Source organism: Scophthalmus maximus, chromosome 3 (genome assembly GCF_022379125.1).
Source record: "Scophthalmus maximus strain ysfricsl-2021 chromosome 3, ASM2237912v1, whole genome shotgun sequence".
NCBI lineage: Eukaryota > Metazoa > Chordata > Actinopteri > Pleuronectiformes > Scophthalmidae > Scophthalmus > Scophthalmus maximus.
The window spans coordinates 3,171,758-3,190,402 of NC_061517.1; the positions used below are offsets into that span (position 1 = coordinate 3,171,758).

General features: G+C 41.9%; 2 protein-coding genes across 3 annotated transcripts; one reads left to right on the top strand and one right to left on the bottom strand.

Annotated features, from left to right (window-relative positions):
- Nucleotides 1-1,343: 1,343 nt before the first annotated feature.
- Nucleotides 1,344-5,918, bottom strand: LOC118316784 (transcription cofactor vestigial-like protein 4). 2 transcript variants are annotated; one of them, XM_035644970.2, is made up of 6 exons: nucleotides 5,766-5,918; nucleotides 5,056-5,214; nucleotides 3,766-3,931; nucleotides 3,475-3,682; nucleotides 2,680-2,788; nucleotides 1,344-2,489 (listed from the first exon to the last, which is right to left on the bottom strand). In XM_035644970.2, the coding sequence occupies exons 2-6, from the start codon at nucleotides 5,135-5,137 to the stop codon at nucleotides 2,290-2,292; spliced, it is 765 nt and encodes a 254-aa protein (XP_035500863.1). In that variant the 5' UTR covers nucleotides 5,138-5,214; nucleotides 5,766-5,918; the 3' UTR covers nucleotides 1,344-2,289. The 2 variants fall into 2 exon arrangements, with proteins under 2 accessions (XP_035500863.1, XP_035500862.1); XM_035644969.2 differs by having other exon boundaries at nucleotides 5,704-5,862.
- Nucleotides 5,919-8,144: 2,226 nt separating this feature from the next.
- Nucleotides 8,145-18,636, top strand: syn2a (synapsin IIa). Its single transcript, XM_035646263.2, has 11 exons — nucleotides 8,145-8,759; nucleotides 13,573-13,630; nucleotides 14,131-14,222; nucleotides 14,380-14,536; nucleotides 14,635-14,724; nucleotides 14,848-14,910; nucleotides 15,039-15,181; nucleotides 15,263-15,337; nucleotides 15,423-15,525; nucleotides 15,642-15,788; nucleotides 16,420-18,636. The coding sequence occupies exons 1-11, from the start codon at nucleotides 8,404-8,406 to the stop codon at nucleotides 16,552-16,554; spliced, it is 1,419 nt and encodes a 472-aa protein (XP_035502156.2). The 5' UTR covers nucleotides 8,145-8,403; the 3' UTR covers nucleotides 16,555-18,636.
- The last annotated feature ends 9 nt before the right edge of the window (nucleotides 18,637-18,645 follow it).

Genomic DNA, 18,645 nt, shown 5'->3' on the forward strand with positions numbered 1-18,645 from the left:
ACCGCGAAACATCTACTTGTGTCAAACAAGCAGATCCCCACAATAATCCCTAAAGTTCCCTACGGAACTCAACGTCACCGTCGGTGTAGACGTTTCCGTTCTGACGCTGCACCGACAAAAGACGGAGCGTGTTCCTGCACTTTTATCATCAGAAAAAACTTTTTTAATAAGTCACAACACGTGGTTAGAAGATAAATCAACGTCGTTGCACACGAGTACAATCTATAATCATTCCGCGCGGCGCAATGATGGTCTTACATGGCTAAAATAAAATAGAAAAGACAGGAAAGTGTAGGTAACATTTAAAAAAACAAAAAAAAGAAAATATTAATAAATGTTCAAATGCTTTCACAGACAGTATATTGACGGGGGAAAGTCCACATTTAAAATACTCTATCTTAATCAGTGTCGACAAATATGCTACTATAATTTCAGAAGGGTGAGAGATTATTTTCCATAAAACTCAACTACATTTTTTTATTTTTTTTTTAAAGGGAAACTTTTGTCCATAACTAGGAGGATCATATCAATCCAAAAAATAAAAAGACCAACATGCTTGTAACAGTTTTTGATAAACACAACTGAAACGACTGCCAGGTAAAAACGGTGGAATGTGAATAATTCAAAACTTATAACTCAATTGTTCCTTTTCAAGGGAAGAGAGAATTTTGCTGTCAACAAATCAAAATAAGAATTGGGTTTGTCTCGACGCTTGGCCAACATGAAAGTATGAACATGCTGAGAATAAATAAAGCCACCGCTGACAAGAGTGTTGTAGAAGGTCAGACATCGACTTGGGACTCGTGTTAAAAAAGTTCAGAAAGCCTTTCCAGAGGCTCTGACGTGAAAGATGGATCAGATAAAAACCTACATAACTATTCATGAAAAGCAGATACAAAAAAATATATTGAGTAACTGTACCAGCAGTGAGTATTTTTCTAAAATGTTACAGATAAAAAAAAATTCTGAGTAAATTTGTTTATAGAATAAGGATTGTAATAGAAACCAGCTATTTAAAAAAACATGCTTTCTAGTTTAAGGATATGTACTAAAAGATTGATATTAGTTCACTACGTGAGCATATAGACAAGGAAACCAACACTTAAGTCCAGTTCAGGATCATAAAGAATTAGCAGGGGACCAGAGTCTTGTTAAAGTCCCCCTCCACTCAATAAAGTGTTTCTCTTCTGTTTCTGTCCTCTAACATGTCTGACATTGACTATAGGGACTTGTATCTTAGCACATATTGTCACTATAGAGGTGTTTTCACATTCCTCTCCTGGAGGAGGAGATTTCTGTGCACTTCTCTGCAATTTGAAATTCAAACTAATCCTGGGCAAAGCTAGATTTGGTACGGCCACAAATACAGAAAACCAATCGCTGTCCAATATGCAAATGTGAGGCAAAAAAACCTGAAACTTCCAGTGCAGCAGAGGCAGCACATCATGAGAGGACGGCAGGTGTGTCAGCGGACAGTTAGCGTTAGAATTAGCAGTTGGCATCCACGAGAGGACGGCAGGTGTCAGCAGACAGTTAGCGTTAGAATTAGCAGTTGGCATCCATGAGAGGACGGCAGGTGTCAGCAGACAGTGAGCGTTATCATTAGCAGTTCGTTAAAGTTTTAGGGCTGAATCTTGCCGATGTTGCCGCTAGCCGTCTTGTTGCGCACATTCTTCCGCCGTTCCACCTAGCGCGAGCGGCTGTGGTGGGCGGGGCCTGTGTTATTTGCCTATCATGAATATTCACAGTCTCAGAATTCCTCAATGAGGGAGAGAGTGGATGGTTTCCAGCCCCAAAAATGTTTTTTGGTAAACAATGTTAAACAAAATATTAGGCATAGCAGATTATTTTCACATACTCTAAAACGTGACTGGAGGGGATCTTTCATCATTATGGCCATTTTTAAAACACGGCGCAAATAAGACAAGTAACAGAAACAAAGAAGAGTGATTTTTAGAAAAAAAAATGTGAGAGCAGATCTATGGCTTATTTGTTGATTGAAAAAGGCAGGGGAACCTCTTCTGCTATCGAAGAAAGAAGTAAAATATAACTAAAGAAACTATGATATTTAGAATTTCCATCATCAATCCAACAATGGTGTGAAATATTTACTTTCTCTTCTATTGAGAGACAATTCCTGATTCGACAAGTTCTAATGAGGCGTGGATCTCTCCACGTCCATCAGGCGCCACAATACAGCGTCTGACATTGTTCTTGGCTAAAGGAGAAGTTAATGCAAAGACAAAAAAAAAGAAAGAAAGGCGATTGAAAAGTTTTTACTCCGCTGCCTCACGGATCATCGGCGTCGGGGGTCTGACGACCTCCACCCTTGGCCTTGATCTGGAGCCAGGCGTCCCCCAGGGCCTTGGCGAAGTGGTCGTCCACGGAGCCGGTGATGGACACCGAGTCGGACACCTCGGCTTCTCTGTAGTTTTTCCCAAGGCTGCGACGGAAGTGCTCCTCGATGACGGGATCGCAAACCGTGTTAGCTAGAGGGAGACAAAAAAAAAGGTTATTACCATGCATGGAATATAAAAATGAACATAGTTATGATTTCACTGTGGGACAAATAACGAAAAAGTTAAGGAATAGGACAGACAGGAGGACAGTGTGTGTGTGTGTGTGTGTGTGTGTGTGTGTGTGTGTGTGTGTGTGTGTGTGTGGTGATGACAGACTTACGGTCGGTCTTCCTCTGGTCAGCAGGCGGCGAGCAGCCGTTCATGTGGCACTGAGACAGATTACAGTTGCGGCTGTTTGCTGGGGCACAGGTAATAACTGAGGGACGATTCTACAGGTGAAAATGAACACATAAATCAGCCAACGCAGACAAATAGTCATTGGAATACCTTTGTACAACACTGAAGATAGACAAAGAAATGATATACTGAAAAGTCTTACAAGCACATCTGTTTCTGCCTAATAAGACTTCTAGAATCTCTCTCCTGAAGAAAAGCGTCTACATTCATCTGTACAGTGGAAGTCTAACATCCAAACAGAGGAGCTGGAACAGAAAACCTGTAACGTTCACTGTGCTACTCAACAATAGGGTTGTTGGAACCAATTCTGGGGGTCGGGCTTAAAAAAAAAAAAAAAAATACTATTATTCAGATGCAGATTTTTATTTATTTTATAAATGTGTCGGCTCTAGGACTCAGGCTCGGCCTTCTTGCCTCGACCTACACGCATGTGAAAAAGTAACGCCGAAAAAGAACTGGGTGCATGTTACTGGTTATTTTCACTTAAAGCAATGAAATGAATAAATAAAAAATAGTTCATTTTTGCTAAATCTCAGTGTTTTGGTTCTCATGGTCATACGGATGAAGCATGAATGAGGCTTTAATTTATCCAAATGACACAACCCTATTTAGGATCAAATACTTGGATTTGTGTCACCATGACCATCACGTGTACCATATCTATAAACCATCATATCATATATCATATATATATATCTGTGTGTTGCAGTTGACATACCTGCTGCCGCTCCACTGTCCCGCCTGCGACACATCTCTCTCTGCCCCCACCTCCACTGTCGTGGCTGCTCTTGGTCAGAGGCAGCGGCTGCTCGACTGCGAACCCAGAAATGGCGGCGTACAGGTGGGTCCCATTAGAAGACGTCACGTGCTCCACGGGACTGAGACTCCAGTGCTCGTTACGGTCGTCTCCAGCTGAAGGACGGGCCCTTGATAAAGAAAGTAAAATCTAAACATAGACGAGGCATAATAATTTAATAGCTAACACTGTAAATTGTCGAAAGGCACTTACAGCTGACTGGCAAACAATCTGCTCATTTTGGTCATGTGGTCGTCGTCGTCACAGTTCATCCGCTCGTCCATTTGTTCTTCGCCGTACTTCCGTTTGCTCGGACAATGCGGAGTTGGCCCGGGTATGTTGGACACAGAGGTGGACAGGGAGGGTGTCCTGCACTCATCTGTGGGGAAAACAATCAGCAAATCATTTAATTAAATTTAAGATTCAATCTTATTAAAAAAGGAGGTGGGACCAAGTCATACAAGTAAATATTGTCACTCGATATAAAGGCTATTTTAACAGCGGCGTGATCATATATTTACATTTACACAAATCACAGTTGCTTCTCAGTTCTCGATCTGAGGGAGCCTCATGGAATGAACTACAACCAAGACCAGTTGAGCAACACTGGCCCCACCCCAGGGAACAGTCCTGTCACCATTTTCTGTTCACGCTCTAAACCGCAGACTAATTCTGCCTCAACTTGGGAACATGCCATCTCCAGAAGTTCTCAGACGACTCCTCCACTGTCGGCTGCATCACAGATGATGATGGGGAGGTGGTGGAGGAGGACAGAGACCTGGTCGAGAGCTTTGTAGCCAGTCTTTATCCGCCGTGGCTCAATTACTGCAAGTCACCTTTGCGGTTTCAAAAAAAGAACTCTGCAACCAGCAACACCACGGGCCAAGCAAACATGACATTTGCGCGCATGTGCCCGAGCGCATGTACAAAGTGAGGAGAGCAGTGGGGCGGGTGGCAGGTATTTTTAATGTTGTTATGAGAGGTGTAAAAATATTTTTTGTTCCATTCTGAGTCTGTGGAGAAACACTGCCATGGAGCAGTTAGCTATTATAATCAAAGTTTTTTAATAATAATAATAAATCAAGGTTCATGTTTATAAATCAAAGTTAACGATTGTAATCAAAGTTAAAGTTTTTATCAAAGCCATAGGGCTGCAACCGACGATTATTTCCATCATCGATTCATCTGACGATTACTTCAGCGAATTAATCGATTAGTTGTTTGGTTCATAAAATTGTGAAAAATGTTGATCGTGTTTCCCAAAACCACCAAGATGATGTTTTGTTTTGTCCACACAACAAAGCTATTTAGTTTACTGTCACGGAGGAGCAAAGAGATCAGAAAATTACACATTTAAGAAGCTGAAATCAAAGACTGTTTTTTCATAAAAACTACTTGAACCGATGAATCGTTGCAGCGACACAAAGTTAGCAGCTCAGTGAAGTTGGAGTTTTCGCTGACAAGTTTAAAACGGTGTGGAGAAGGTTGGAGTCACACACTCACCGTCATAGTGAAGTCTCCCGATGTTATTGTTCATCTTGTCCAGGAACTGAGAGTTCAACAGGTCCATTCTAGTGAATAGCATTTACACCCACGGGCTAATTGCTAACATCGATGTTAGCAGGCTCGACCAGCGGAGGGGAAAAACAACAGGCTTCTGTCCTGATGGGGGGAGGAAAGAAAACCCCACATGATTGACACATGAGTTAGTTAATGAGAGTGAATCAATGCACCACTTTTCTTCTGACATCGACTTTGAAACGTCGTGAGCGATGCAGCTGACGTGAACGACTCAGATGCTAGCAGCTGCACTAGCCAAACACGCTAAGCTAACCTGCTGGGCTAGCTTCAACCAACACACGATTCAGATATGAACGTCGCCGAGACGGAATTGATATTTATGTCACGCTATTTCACGGTTATTGTACAGCTTCAATCGCAGCGTTCAATTGTTCTTTACAGGAGCTGGGCCGTTAACTAGCGAACGTGAGGCTAGCTACTTTGTCTGTGGCACAAGCTAACGTTAGCCACTGACAGCTCGCCAGTAAACTTCGGAGAAGTTAGCGTCGTTAGCTTTAAATGCTCCGATTTAATTGGTGAAAAGTCGAACAAGCGTTGAAACTAACATTCGACCTTGGTGACTAAACTTACAGTTCAGTGACGCTTATGTCCTCGCACAGTCGCGTGTGACGTTAACGTCGACTGTTACTCACTTCATCGACAGAAGTTAGCGTCCGATCAACAACAACATCAACGGGCCCTGTGGCTCGAACCAAAGAGGCGGAGCGCCGCCCTGGTGGAGACGAGGCGGAACAGCAAGCCACCGATCCAGAGCCGTCTAATGAGAGTCGCGACAACTACGGACCCTTTTTCTTTTTCTCCAGCAATGGCGGATCATGGAGCCTCGCAATAGTTCCCGGAAGTGAGCAGCAGCGCATTATAGTAGCAGCTGAATGGAGTCAATTAACTTGGTTTACAAAGTACTCAAAATGAAATTGTATCCAAATTAAAAGATAATGAAGTATAAACCATACATGTCAAATAAATAGAAATATAGAGATTATTTGAACATTTGCCTCAACTCCAAAAATCCAGCCCATCCTACTAGTTACCCCAGGTCTTTAAAATACTTGAAAGTGCAGGAATTACATGGTGTTGTATTTACATTGTTAAAATACTAAGTTTAAACCATATACTGTCTATGGTTTTGACCATTTTTAATCTTGTCAGACACGCCTATGTATTTCTCCACCGCTATAGGTTAAATCACACAGGTGTTTAATATGTCTGCTGACCATTTGTCATGATTTTTATTAGTTGTTTCTTTAAGCGCGCTCATCATGCCAGTCTGTGACCAGAAAAGGGAAAACACAAAGATGTACAGTAATCATGTGTATGTAAGTGCAATTACATAGACATAATATACTCATTTTTTTTCAAGGTTTTAGCAGCATAGTGTTGGTGTAAATAGCACAGTGCAGTCCACACAGAGGTAAGCAGGGGGCATGTGGTGCTGTTGGATCTTCTCAAACTCTGTCTGGAAAAATCTGGACTATAAAGATTTTCAGAAAATGGAAGTTAATGTTCTTTGTTTGCAACACCACTATATGCACTCGATGAAGCGCATGCTACAGCTTCTACTGTATTAATAAAGTCTTAATGAAGTCCATTCTGATTATTGTATCTCTTGACAAATATTCAAAAAGAAAACAAGACTCTCAGATCTAGTTTCCATGGATATTAAGCCAGGAATGTATGCACCGCACTTTCAACCTATACAAATCACACTGTGATATAATATGCATAGCATATAGCCCGAGAATCCTAAATCAAACACTTGCATTCGATTCATTTATTAATTAATTCTGATACAGTACAAAAAAAATCTACACACGATTAACAGGGGAAAACAACAACAGTTATTAAAAAAAGACAAACAGAGAGACTGTCAAATGGCAATATGGAGAAACAGATTGAAAATGGTAAAAAAAAAAAGAATAGTGCAAACATACAAACTATAATTAGACCTGGAGTTGTCATATTCAGCAAGACTCCACTATTAATGTGGAGCTCTACCACGACACATATTATTATTTCTGCTGCTCTCTTATGTTTCATTTCCTAGAAATAGAGAAGCTTGTACTGTACAATCTCCATACAACTCTAAAGTTATATTATATATAAAAATATGTGTGCAATTCACAGTCTTACATTCTACAAATCAACAAACAATCAACATCATCATGAGTATTCATGCATCTATCATTATGGACCAAAAAACTAAATGGGACTTTTTAAAAATATTTAATAAACAATGCATCAGTTTCAGCTGTTAAGTGTAAGTGGCCTGACGTTATATTTACAATATTTTATTTGATTATCCGTTATAATTTTCATCATATTAAATTCAGTGTTGTGGCCTAATGTCCAACATTGTAGAAGGTGAGATTTCCATTTTTTTTATTTTTTTTTGCCATTTGCATTTTCCGTTGAGTTTAACCGAGCTGCAGTACAAAGGCTAATTGGCATTTTTTAAAGCTAATTAGCCAATTAATGCATTTCATATAGAGGAATAGCACATGCTATTCTGTTGTCATCTTATAAAATTAGAAATGAAGTGGTTAATATGTTTTTTTTTTGCACATATATGTGCATTTACGCATTATTTATGTGATTTACATGTGTAATTCATTCACGAATCAATTAAGGCTGAGCGTTTTGCTCATGTTAACTCAGTGCTGCGGACACTTTCCCTCTCATTCAACATTGCCCACTAGTCCCAACAGCCATTTTAGATTTCATGGCTGCATATTGCACACACACACCCGCACACACACACACAGACAGGCTGCGCATAGAACCAGGGCAGAGAAAACACAAGGGGGCACATGGCACAGCAGTAAGGAAACCACGATGCACTGTTCAGCTCACCCTCCTGCACTTACACTGGAAACCCCTCTGTTTTCCATGCAGCAGATGAAAAAAAAAAAAAAAGCATGACGCCTGTGAGGCAGTAGAAAATGGGGGGAGGGGTAAGTGAGGCAGGCATGCCAGTGAGTGAGAGTGGAGAGGAGGGAGGAACGAGAAGAGGAAGGAGGAGAGGCACCAGCCAGAGCATCGTTTGCCGTGGTGGAGGAGAGCACGGTGTGAGGGGATTGGCTGAGCCAGAGTGCAGCGTCACGGCCCGTGAGAGGGAGCTCTGAGGATGCTCTGCTGAGCTGGGATACATTCACTGGGAAGCTCGGCCATTGTCAGCTGTGTACGCTAAGGAAGAGAGACTCCGCTGCAGCATAATTTTCCTCCACACCCAGTGCTTTTGTCGTTGACTCTCCTCCTCGTCCGGCTCCAGCCATGAATTATTTGCGCCGTCGCCTCTCGGACAGCACGTTCATCTCCAACCTGCCCAATGGCTACATGACAGACCTCCAGAGGCCTGACCCCGCTCAGCCTCCTCCACCCGCCGCCGCCGCCACCACCAGCACCATCCCTGCCAAGTCCCCAACAGCGGGGCCTACGCCTCCTGCCACTTCGCCTGCTCCGGAGAGGAAACCCCAGCAATCTCAGTCGACCGGCGCAGGCTTCTTCAGCTCCATCACCAACGCTGTCAAGCAGACGGCCGCCTCTGCAGGACTGGTGGAGCAGACCCAAGTCACGACACCCAAGAAGTTCAAGGTTCTCCTGGTGATCGATGAACCTCAGCAGGAGTGGTAAGACGAGACGCTGCTCTGCTCATACAGTCATATATTTCATCATGAATCATGCGTACGCCACGAGTTGTTTGTCTGCTTCATCCTGCTGATGCTGATGCTGATTCTCTCCTCACGATTCCTTTGAGTGTAGTAGGTAAGGTAAAGGTTGAAGGACCACCACATCCGTGTGATGCGTCCTGCTGATGTGAATGGGCACCGCTGCTGGTTACAGCGCGGCTCACTTACAATATTACATGGAGGCAGCCTGTACTTAAGGAAATGCGGTCCATTGATTCTCAGCAGTAATGACATTACACCAAGATGGAGGACTTTTTTTCATTTTTTACTGTCCTCTATTCCACTGCTGTGGTTAATATTTTCTACTGTCGTCTTTGGTTTCGTTAGACATAATGAAACAGTAGAAACTCGGGTTTGAAACATCAACATTCAATGTATAATTTGCTGAATTGAAAACTAAAATTATGCCGGAACGATAGATATCGCTTGGTTTGGATATGAGCCTTTTGCAGACATATCGGAATCAGCGCCTATGTTTACCGATATGAAATCTTTTATTGTACAAGGTAAACAATGCAGAAAAAAAGAGTATATATATATATTCAATATATAATTTGATGAATTGAAAACTAAAATGATTAGCTAGTACTTCATTGTAATTATCAAAACATGAATGTTCCACAGGTTGTGGAGAAAACACTGCAGTGCTTTCCCCCACCCCCCACCCCTTGCCCACATGATAGCAGATCACATGACATGCCCCGCACATACATACTGTAAGGAATGATTAATGTAAATTACCGCAGAGCATAGTGCAGGTTTCCATTAGTCCGGCCTGCCTCGGAGGAGGAGGGAGCATCTTCTCATTAATGTGACGCGCGGGCTCAGGACGAGGCTTTGAAACCGTCACAATGATGATGCCCTCGGGGAGGCAGAGACGGTCAGAGGAGGCTTCAAACAAGCGTCTCCGTCTGTGTAGTGTGGTGAAGATATGACGTTTCATTGTCAATTCTTTCTCCTCGTGATCAACGTTTGTTTACATATTAATTTTTTTCCACAGCAATATGTGTGCATATACGAATAGTACACCGGAGGAGGAGGAGGAGGAGGAGTCACCTGATTTCTGTTTTGTGTATAATGCATGGACCTTATTAGTTTCCACTGAAACTCAAGCCTGTGATGGGCAGAGGGACGAGACCTGAGGCATGGAAATAAAATCTGAATTAAATCCACAACCCCCTTCTTATTCTTTTTTTAAAAGCATTGGACAACATTTGGTCTGATTTTAAAATCTAACCTTATTTCTGAAAATGGTTCGCAATGAAACTGAAGCTTGTGCGACTGTCTTCTGTCATACAGTATTTGTGGAATGCCCGTTTTGCAAAAAGCCATTCTGATTCATAATTGCAGGCTGTCACGTTGTTTACATGCGTGTCACATCAAGGTTAACGTGGAGACCAAAACAAGACGCTCACTGTGGCAGGATTTGATTTATGTATATTTTTACACTGATTAAGATAATGTAGCGAGGGTTGCAACTTATGGTTATTTTCATTATCGAGTCACCTGTCGCTTATTCGATTAATCGTTTCGTTGTTTGGTCCATAAAATGTCGTAACATGGTAAAACAAATGTCGATCGTGTTTCCCAAACCCCCAAGATTATGTTTTTTTTGTCCACACACCAAAGATATTCAGTTTACTGTCACGGAAGAGCAAAGAAACCAGAACATATTCACATTTAAGAAGCTGAAATCGGAGGATTTTGACTTTTTATTTTTCCTAAAAACGACTTGAACCGATTAATCCATTATCAAAATAGTTGGCGATTAATTTAGTCGTCGATTACAGACGGATTCAAACTGCTGCTCAAAAATAACAGATATGAGGGCGTTGGATTTGCATCATCCAGGCGCATGTAAACAGAAACCCTTGATAATTGAATCAGATCCGACTCTCGTCAGTGGGATGGACGCCAGCAGCATGAGTGCAGTCGTTATCTGAGAGTACAGTGTGATGAGCCAGATACATCGACACTGGCCTTCCGTCCTGCCAGAGGGCCACAATAAAAAGCAAGAGTCATTCTCATATATTGATACTGATATTTTCTTTCACACTCATTTTTTTAACTGATATTGGCTCTGATAAGAAGGTAGTTCATGTGTCAGACTATCGATGGTGCATTAATGCTTTGCTCCATGATATTGTATCTCTAGCACACATCAGCTAAGCTCAAACGACTTCCTCTGGCATCTGTTTTTCATGGCTGCTCAGTGTCACTGAGGCAGCGGCCGTACTGTACATTACATTTCCTCTCTCGAGGTTTGGCTTTGACCCAGCCTTTGACCCAGTGCTTGTAAGTTACTCCAGGAGGGTAAATCCGTCTCGGTTTGCATAGTGTGCTGTAGGTTTTTTGGTTTTTCAGCTATGAAATATACCACACAGAAACAACAGGTGGACTTGAAATACTAAGAGGTTTGTATTCAGCTCTCAGGGCAGCAGGAGGAAAACCATACAAAATATATCTGTTGGCTCAGAATATGAATAAGTCTGAGACTGTGGCCCTGTCGATCATGATTATGTTACTTGATCTCCCACACTCAACAATTGGGTTTGTGTAAAAACAAAAATTTGGCATCACCAAATTAATAGGTATTGTTTACAGGTTTGCAAATATTGTCAAGTTGCAATTGAAAACTATGTTCATCCAATGTAAACAGGGACGGAAGCTCAAATCAGAAATGTCAAAACGACAATGCTTTCTTGGTTTGCATTGTCACTGTGATTGCTTGTGTTTCACGGATGAGTCGTGTATCTATTTACTGTATCGAATTAGATTTAAATGAATGTATAAATGCCGGCAAATAGGGAAAATGCCAAAAGTGCAACGAGTTCTCCAGATGCCAATCACCCACATAGAGGAAGAAGAAAAGAATAGATTAATTAGTATGGACTGGTATTTGAACAGGGACCTTGTGTACCAGGTTGTGTTGACAGACTCTTCCTGTCCTGCCGTGTTTGTAGTTGACAGACGAGGCCGCTGCTCGTCCACACAGGTTCGTTTTGTGTTATGAAAGTGCGGCTATAATATTGCTCTCATGGCGAGAGAGGAGCAGATGCTGAACTGTCTTCCTGATCAGACTAATGACAGAGCTTCTGTATTCTCTCCACACTGTCGCTCAGTTTTAAAGTAGAGAGCCTGATAATTTCTTTTTATCCAAATAATCGTAGATCCAATTGTGGAAAAAAAAAAAAAGGGAATGTTTTAACTGTTATCGGGTAAATAATGTTTCCTGTTGTGAGCGTAACCTTATTAAAACGGAATATTAAGCAGGTTGAGGGGATGAGACATTAAAATTGACGAGGGGCTCCCTGGGTGACTCATCTGAATTGGCAATGTATTTGCACATCAAACATGCAATCATTAACAAAGTCGCTTCTCTTTTGCTCTTTAAAATCACAACAGAGGAACTTATTTTATTTGGTTTCTCATCTCATCTTTCATGTCAGGCGCACACGATGCTCACGGACGAATGATCAACGCCACCATCGACTCCCGCCTCTCTCTCTCTCTCTCTCTCTCTCTCTCTCTCAGTGAATAACTTCACAATAACAATAGTGTAAAACTACCACGACGACAGTAACTGCACTTGAACGTCTCAAGATGTGAACAAGAGGACGGGATTGCTTTTGAGATATACAGATACATATTAATGCGCAGCGTTGACGGATCTTGTCAAAACATATTGATGGATGATGTCTTCTTTGAATGTGTTGACTGATAAAGCATTAGAGCTGCAACAGTTAATCGATCTATCGATAATTAATGGACTGCTTAATTAATCTGCAACTATTTTGCAGTTTTTATGGGAAAAAAATGTCAAAATTCTCTGATTTCAGCTTTTTCAATGTGAATATTTTCTGGTTTCTTTGCTCGTCTGTGACAGTAAACTGAATATCTTTGGTGTGTGAACGAAACAAAAAATCCTCTCGGGGTTTTGTTAAACATGACGGACATTTTTCAAAAACTAAGTAACAATAATCAGACCAGATTACATTTGAAAAAATGTGTAATTAGATTATAGTTACATTATCAAGGCCTCAGGGATTACTCAATTGTTAAATTGTGATGATGTCTTTAAAATATTTTTTTAGTATAGTATATTACTGTATACATTACTCAACAGATCATTACTGTCTTCTCAGTTTGCCAGTTTTGTTCATGTTTTATTGTATTTTTCTATGATTTATAAATAATGATAAAGCTTTTTTGTTTGTTATGTGACTGCTGAATTTCCTCAGCAGTCGTCCAGGAGAAAGAAAGAAAAAAGCTGTGTCAGGACAAACAAGTCTTCTCTTTCTATTCAATCAAGAAAAGCCAGTTTTTTTTAAAAAGTGCTGAATCACAAGGGATGAAAGGTGCAGCAGCCATTTTCAGAAACTGTGAATTCAGTGTAACGTATGACCTCACTGGGTTACACTGCAGATGTAGTAAAATGGACAATATTAAATGTATCTGCGTGTATGTGAAATGTTTGCCTTTTAAAAAAATTATTCTGTACTTAAAAGTGTTGTAATGTTTAATAATCATTGTTTTAAGGGAAGAATTTTGAAAGGGAACATTTGTGCCGTGTGGCCTGTATATTTGACAGTAAATTCATGTTGCAGGTTGTTGTAAAGTGATGATAAGTGAGGGATAGTTTTGCAGTTGGTTCGGTAAACAACTTGAAATCTTTGTGTATGAGGACCAACTCAGGAATTCAATTCCTATTCTGTAATGACACTAAAGTTTAAGTGTTTCTGTTTTCATCCAGGGCTAAATTACTCAAAGGAAAGAAAATTTTCGGGGATTATGACGTCAAAGTGGAACAGGTTTGTTTTCGAGTATCAGTTTTAAAGGTGACGTATCTTGCTCATATTCAGGTTCATATTTTTAATTTGGGTGACCACTTGAAAATGTTTACGTGCTCCAATGTTCAGAAAAGGCATCAGTGTTCTCACACTGCCCATTCCTGCAGCTCCTCTTTTCACCCTCTGTCTAGAACACCTGGATATATTTTAGCTCCTCCCCCTCCCGATAAACCCTAAGACTGCTCTGATTGGCCAGCCGGCCCCAGTCTGTTGTGATTGGTCAACCGTTTTCAAAATGTGTAGGAAATGTCACGCCCCTTAACCAGAAAGTGGAAATTCTAAGATTGCAGGCCGGGTTACAGGTTGGTCTTTTTTCACAGTTTGTGGGCCGGCAGGCTCCACAGATACACTGAAAAACTGATTTTTGCATAAGATGTCACCTTTAATATTTATGTACAAACAGAGCAAAAAGTCATTCAGATACTCACGTCCCTTCTCTAACTATCTGTCTAACTCCTCAGGCCGAATTCAACGAGATCAATGTTGTGGCTCATGCCAACGGGACCTGCAACGTCACCATGCAGGTTCTGAGGAACGGCACCAAGGTTGTCAGGTGAGAAACACACTCTGAACACAAGAACATAGAAATACAGATTACTATTGTTTTCATTCGGTTCCAATGCTACAGTGCCGACTGCCTCATTCTAACCCCTTGATTTGCCCGACTGTCTATATATATATATATCCAAATATATATTTCTATTTTCTAGGTCATTCAAGCCAGACTTTGTCCTCATTCGTCAACACGCCTTCAGCATGACCCAGAACGAAGACTTCCGCGACCTGATCATTGGTCTGCAATACGGAGGCGTCCCGAGCATCAACTCGCTCGAGTCGATCTACAACCTGTGTGACAAGCCCTGGGCGGTAGGCGCTCGGCCGCAGCCACGGAGACATTCACTGAATCTTATCGTAACTTTTGATGAATTACTGTTTATCTAAATTTATCAATTCTGTGTGTCCAGTTCGCTCAACTCATAAACACCTACAGGAAACTGGGCGCCGAGAAGTTCCCGCTGATTGAGCAGACCTTTTACCCAAACTACAAGGAGATGGTGAGAACCTCGTCACCCGTCAGAGATATTTTTTTTTCTTAATGTTGGAAAAACCGTAGGATGAAATCACGAAGCAGAATTTAAGGCAGCAACTCAATATTGTATTTTTCATATTTGCTGTAGGTAAGCATGCCGTCGTTCCCTGTCGTTGTGAAGATTGGACACGCGCACTCGGGTATCGGAAAGGTATGGAGATTTTTCTCTTGTTGCAATATGAAAGAATGCGTCATTTTTTAATGATACAGAATATATCAGCACGTTGCGCAGTCTGACTTTAAATGCTGGCTATCGTTGCTCCGTCTGTGTTTGTGCAGGTGAAGGCCGACAATCACAGTAAGTTCCAGGACATAGCCAGTGTCATCGCTCTCACGCAGACCTACACCACCACGGAGCCGCTCGTCGACTCCAAGTACGACATCCGGATCCAGAAGATCGGCACCGACTACAAGGCCTACATGTATGTACAAGTACAAGATGTCGTGTGTAGCCGTTAATAAGAGACGTTGTTTCAATGTGTCTGTGTGTCTGCTCACTTCAGGAGAACATCTATCTCTGGCAACTGGAAGACAAACACAGGCTCCGCGATGCTCGAGCAGGTGGCGATGACCGACAGGTGAGTGCTCGGTCTTAATCCTACAAAGACGAATGAGCTCATGATAATCAGGTTTTGAGTTGATGTCGTCGATCCTTGCGTTCAGGTACAAGCTGTGGGTCGACACCTGCTCAGGGATTTTCGGGGGCCTGGATATTTGCGCGGTCAAAGCCATCCACGGAAAAGACGGCAAAGATTACATCACAGAGGTAGGAGTCGACGATGAGCCGAACTTTCAGATGATAATTCAGGGAAAAATACTGAGCTGTGTCAATGCACAGAAGTGTAAATGTTAGCTTTACATAAATCACTTCTCACCATCCAGGTGGCGGGCTCGTCAATGCCCCTGGTGGGGGAGCACCAGGCCGAGGACCGGCAGCTCATCGCCGACATGACCTTGGCGAGAATGAACCAGCTGGCAGAGAACGAGGCAAACGCTCCCCAGAGACCCACCACTGTACAGCCGTCCCAGGTAACGATGCCCCCACCGAGATTGGTCGAAAAACATGGCCACTAGTAGCCAAAATGTCGTCGCAAAGGGGCGGGGCTTATGGGAATATGCGCTATAAGTCATTAACCATTCTTCCAATCATCACAAATCTCGGTAGATAACTTACAGCTGTGATTAGCTACAGTTCTACCTAAAGCATTTTGTTACCAACCTATAGGGGGCGCCACTAATGCCACTAACGTGTATCTCAATAACCACAGAACAGAATTTCACAAAAAATTGTTGTGCATGCTCTGTGGCCAGGTATTGAGGCGCCATCTTGATTTGTTAAAGTGGGCGTGGCCTATGGCATATATGCTAATAACTCAAGATGCCTATTACCTATCATGACCAAACTCACTGGCGACCTCTCACACAATCTGTTGAATGAACACATTGAGTTTGGTTCACATCCCATGAAGGGGGGACGGATGACAGAGGGTTTGAACCCTCCAATCGCCGCTTGCGGCTACATTTATCATTGTAAATATAATATTAATGTACGATATATGTATGTTATCACTGACTGTTAGTTCTATAGCAATATTATAATAATCTCACTGTAACATAGTTGTTGATGAATTATTATAAATTATTATCTGTGTCTGTTTAGGGAACTGGCCTCAAGGGGGAGATGGCCGGCGAACTTACCAAGAACGGTGCTGGACGCCCGCCTCAGGGTTGTCTGCAGTACATCCTCGACTGTAACGGTGTCGCGGTGGGTCCAAAACCGGTCCAGGCCAACTGAGTCGCCCGGGTAGACGCGGGGAAAAGTGTCCGAGTCTAGATAACGATGACGAAACGAAAACCTTTAGCCGAACGAAAGCGCAGACTTGCGGGCGTGTGTGTGTGTGTGTGTGTGTGGGTGGATGCCGATAGCCGATGGGATCCGACCTGGGTGACATGAGCTCGGTGCAGCCTGGACTGTGTTTAACTCTATGCAGTGTCAAAATGTACTGTCTACTCTGTTGACCTGTTGGTTTGTGTGCTTGTATGGGTCACCTCTGTTTCAGTAGCTGTGGGTTTTTCTTCCTTTGGGGCTGTTGTTGTTGATGATGTAAGAAGCAGATTGTGCCTACACTGAGTTCAGTGCTGCTCTGTGCTTTACCCGATTGACCCGGTTGTGGATCTTTTGTTTGCCCCCTCTCCTCCTCCTACCCCATCTCTCTTTTCTATTTCGGTGTGAACCTTTAGATATTGTTCAAACTGTCTGACTGTCGTGCAGTTTGAAGTTTTGTGTATTTGTCAATGTGTATACAGTACGTGGGTGCGTATGGCCGTAGTGGTATTTATTTTTTATATTTTCACTATTACATGCTTTATTTTTGGGGGGGGGGTTGCATGATTGGTACAAAAAACAGGTGCAAAGTCAGCTATACGTGTTCCTGTTATGACCCTGTGACCTGGAGGACGTTCATTATCAAACATGCGTGAACAGTGCGAGTGACAGTGAATACTCTCATCATCCACTTTCAACACTGACGTGCAGCGTGTTGCCTTTCGTAACGTTCATTTTCACAGTATAACAAGAAATATAGATGATTTAACGTGATTTTAAAGATACTAACAGATGGATATATTAAAATTCAATGTATCTAATATATTTATGATGCAGGAGGTTTGTGCTACATTATTTAAAAAAAAGATTCGTCTAATTTTGAACCAAAGAATGAAATATTTACTTTTGACAAAACGGTCTTTGCACTCCAGCAACTCCATAATGTAAATATGATATCAGCGAGGGGACTGTTCATTCCTGCAAAAGTGTATAATTCAATCATACGACAAAACACGCGCCAAAAAAACAAACAAACAAAAGAAAAACTGTTGTTGTCTTTTTGCATTTGGTCGCGTGGAAGCAGACAAATACGACTGATGAGGAGGAAGCGTATAATGTATGATCTGCCATGACCCCTCCCCTCCCCTCCACACACACACACACACACACACACACACACACAGACACACACACACACACACACACACACACCACCGCGGCGGTGCTGCCATGACAACAGTGCAAGTGCTCTGAGGTTCAGTGATGACTTCTGCTACTGCCATTCAAAGAAGATTTTCCTTGTTTACCATCATCACACTCTTCCACTGAGGTGATGGAAAAGTGCAATGTCACTCTTTGTCTACTTCTCTCTCGCGCTTTCTCTTTTTTAAATTTTTTTTTTACTAAATAATATATTTATTTTGAAATCAGATCTTCCATCAAGTTAAATCAAAAAGCTATATTCATCCTCTCACTGTATTGTTTAAAAAAAATGATGGTCACAATGAGTTGGTTGTCGATCTTAAAACCCCAAAATGATGACAGAAGTTCAGAGATTGTAAAAAAAAATTGTTTATTTCTATAGTATAAAATGTGTTCAGCGAGCTCTGTGTGCAATTACTTTCCAAGTTGTATAAAGTGCCATTGTATCTGTGAACGTATCCTTGTAAAGAGCCATGCCTGAGGCTTTATGGATGTGTTGTTCTCTTCACTAGGAAAAATATGCCATTGACGTTGATCGACCGAGGGAGGGAACGTGCCGGGGGACCCCCAGTTTTAATAATGGCTGCATGGTTAGGGCCTTTGGTTTCGGTGAATTGTGACGCCTGAATATTTGATAAATCATAACTGGACGTGTCGTTTCTTTCTGCCATTGTGTTGGGGTGAAAAACTTATATCTTCAGACCTGCAGGACTGTAATTATTAAGGGCAATGGTGAACCTGCTAAATATATGTGTGCATTGAAAAACCGGTGTTGGACTGTTTGAAACAAGATCAGACTACTATATATATATATATATATATATATATATATATATATATTGTGGGGGGGGGAATTAC

What these genes read in the sequence shown, in the direction of transcription:
- LOC118316784 (XM_035644970.2), bottom strand. Translation starts at nt 5,137, where the DNA reads ATGCTATTCACTAGAATGGACCTGTTGAACTCTCAGTTCCTGGACAAG. An exon ending in CGGGAGACTTCACTATGACG is followed by an intron (nt 3,932 to 5,055) that starts GTGAGTGTGTGA and finishes TTTTCCCCACAG; the next exon opens with ATGAGTGCAGGACACCCTCC. An exon ending in GGACAGTGGAGCGGCAGCAG is followed by an intron (nt 2,789 to 3,474) that starts GTATGTCAACTG and finishes TTTCACCTGTAG; the next exon opens with AATCGTCCCTCAGTTATTAC.
- syn2a (XM_035646263.2), top strand. Translation starts at nt 8,404, where the DNA reads ATGAATTATTTGCGCCGTCGCCTCTCGGACAGCACGTTCATCTCCAAC. An exon ending in GCAAAGATTACATCACAGAG is followed by an intron (nt 15,526 to 15,641) that starts GTAGGAGTCGAC and finishes CTCACCATCCAG; the next exon opens with GTGGCGGGCTCGTCAATGCC. An exon ending in CCACTGTACAGCCGTCCCAG is followed by an intron (nt 15,789 to 16,419) that starts GTAACGATGCCC and finishes GTGTCTGTTTAG; the next exon opens with GGAACTGGCCTCAAGGGGGA.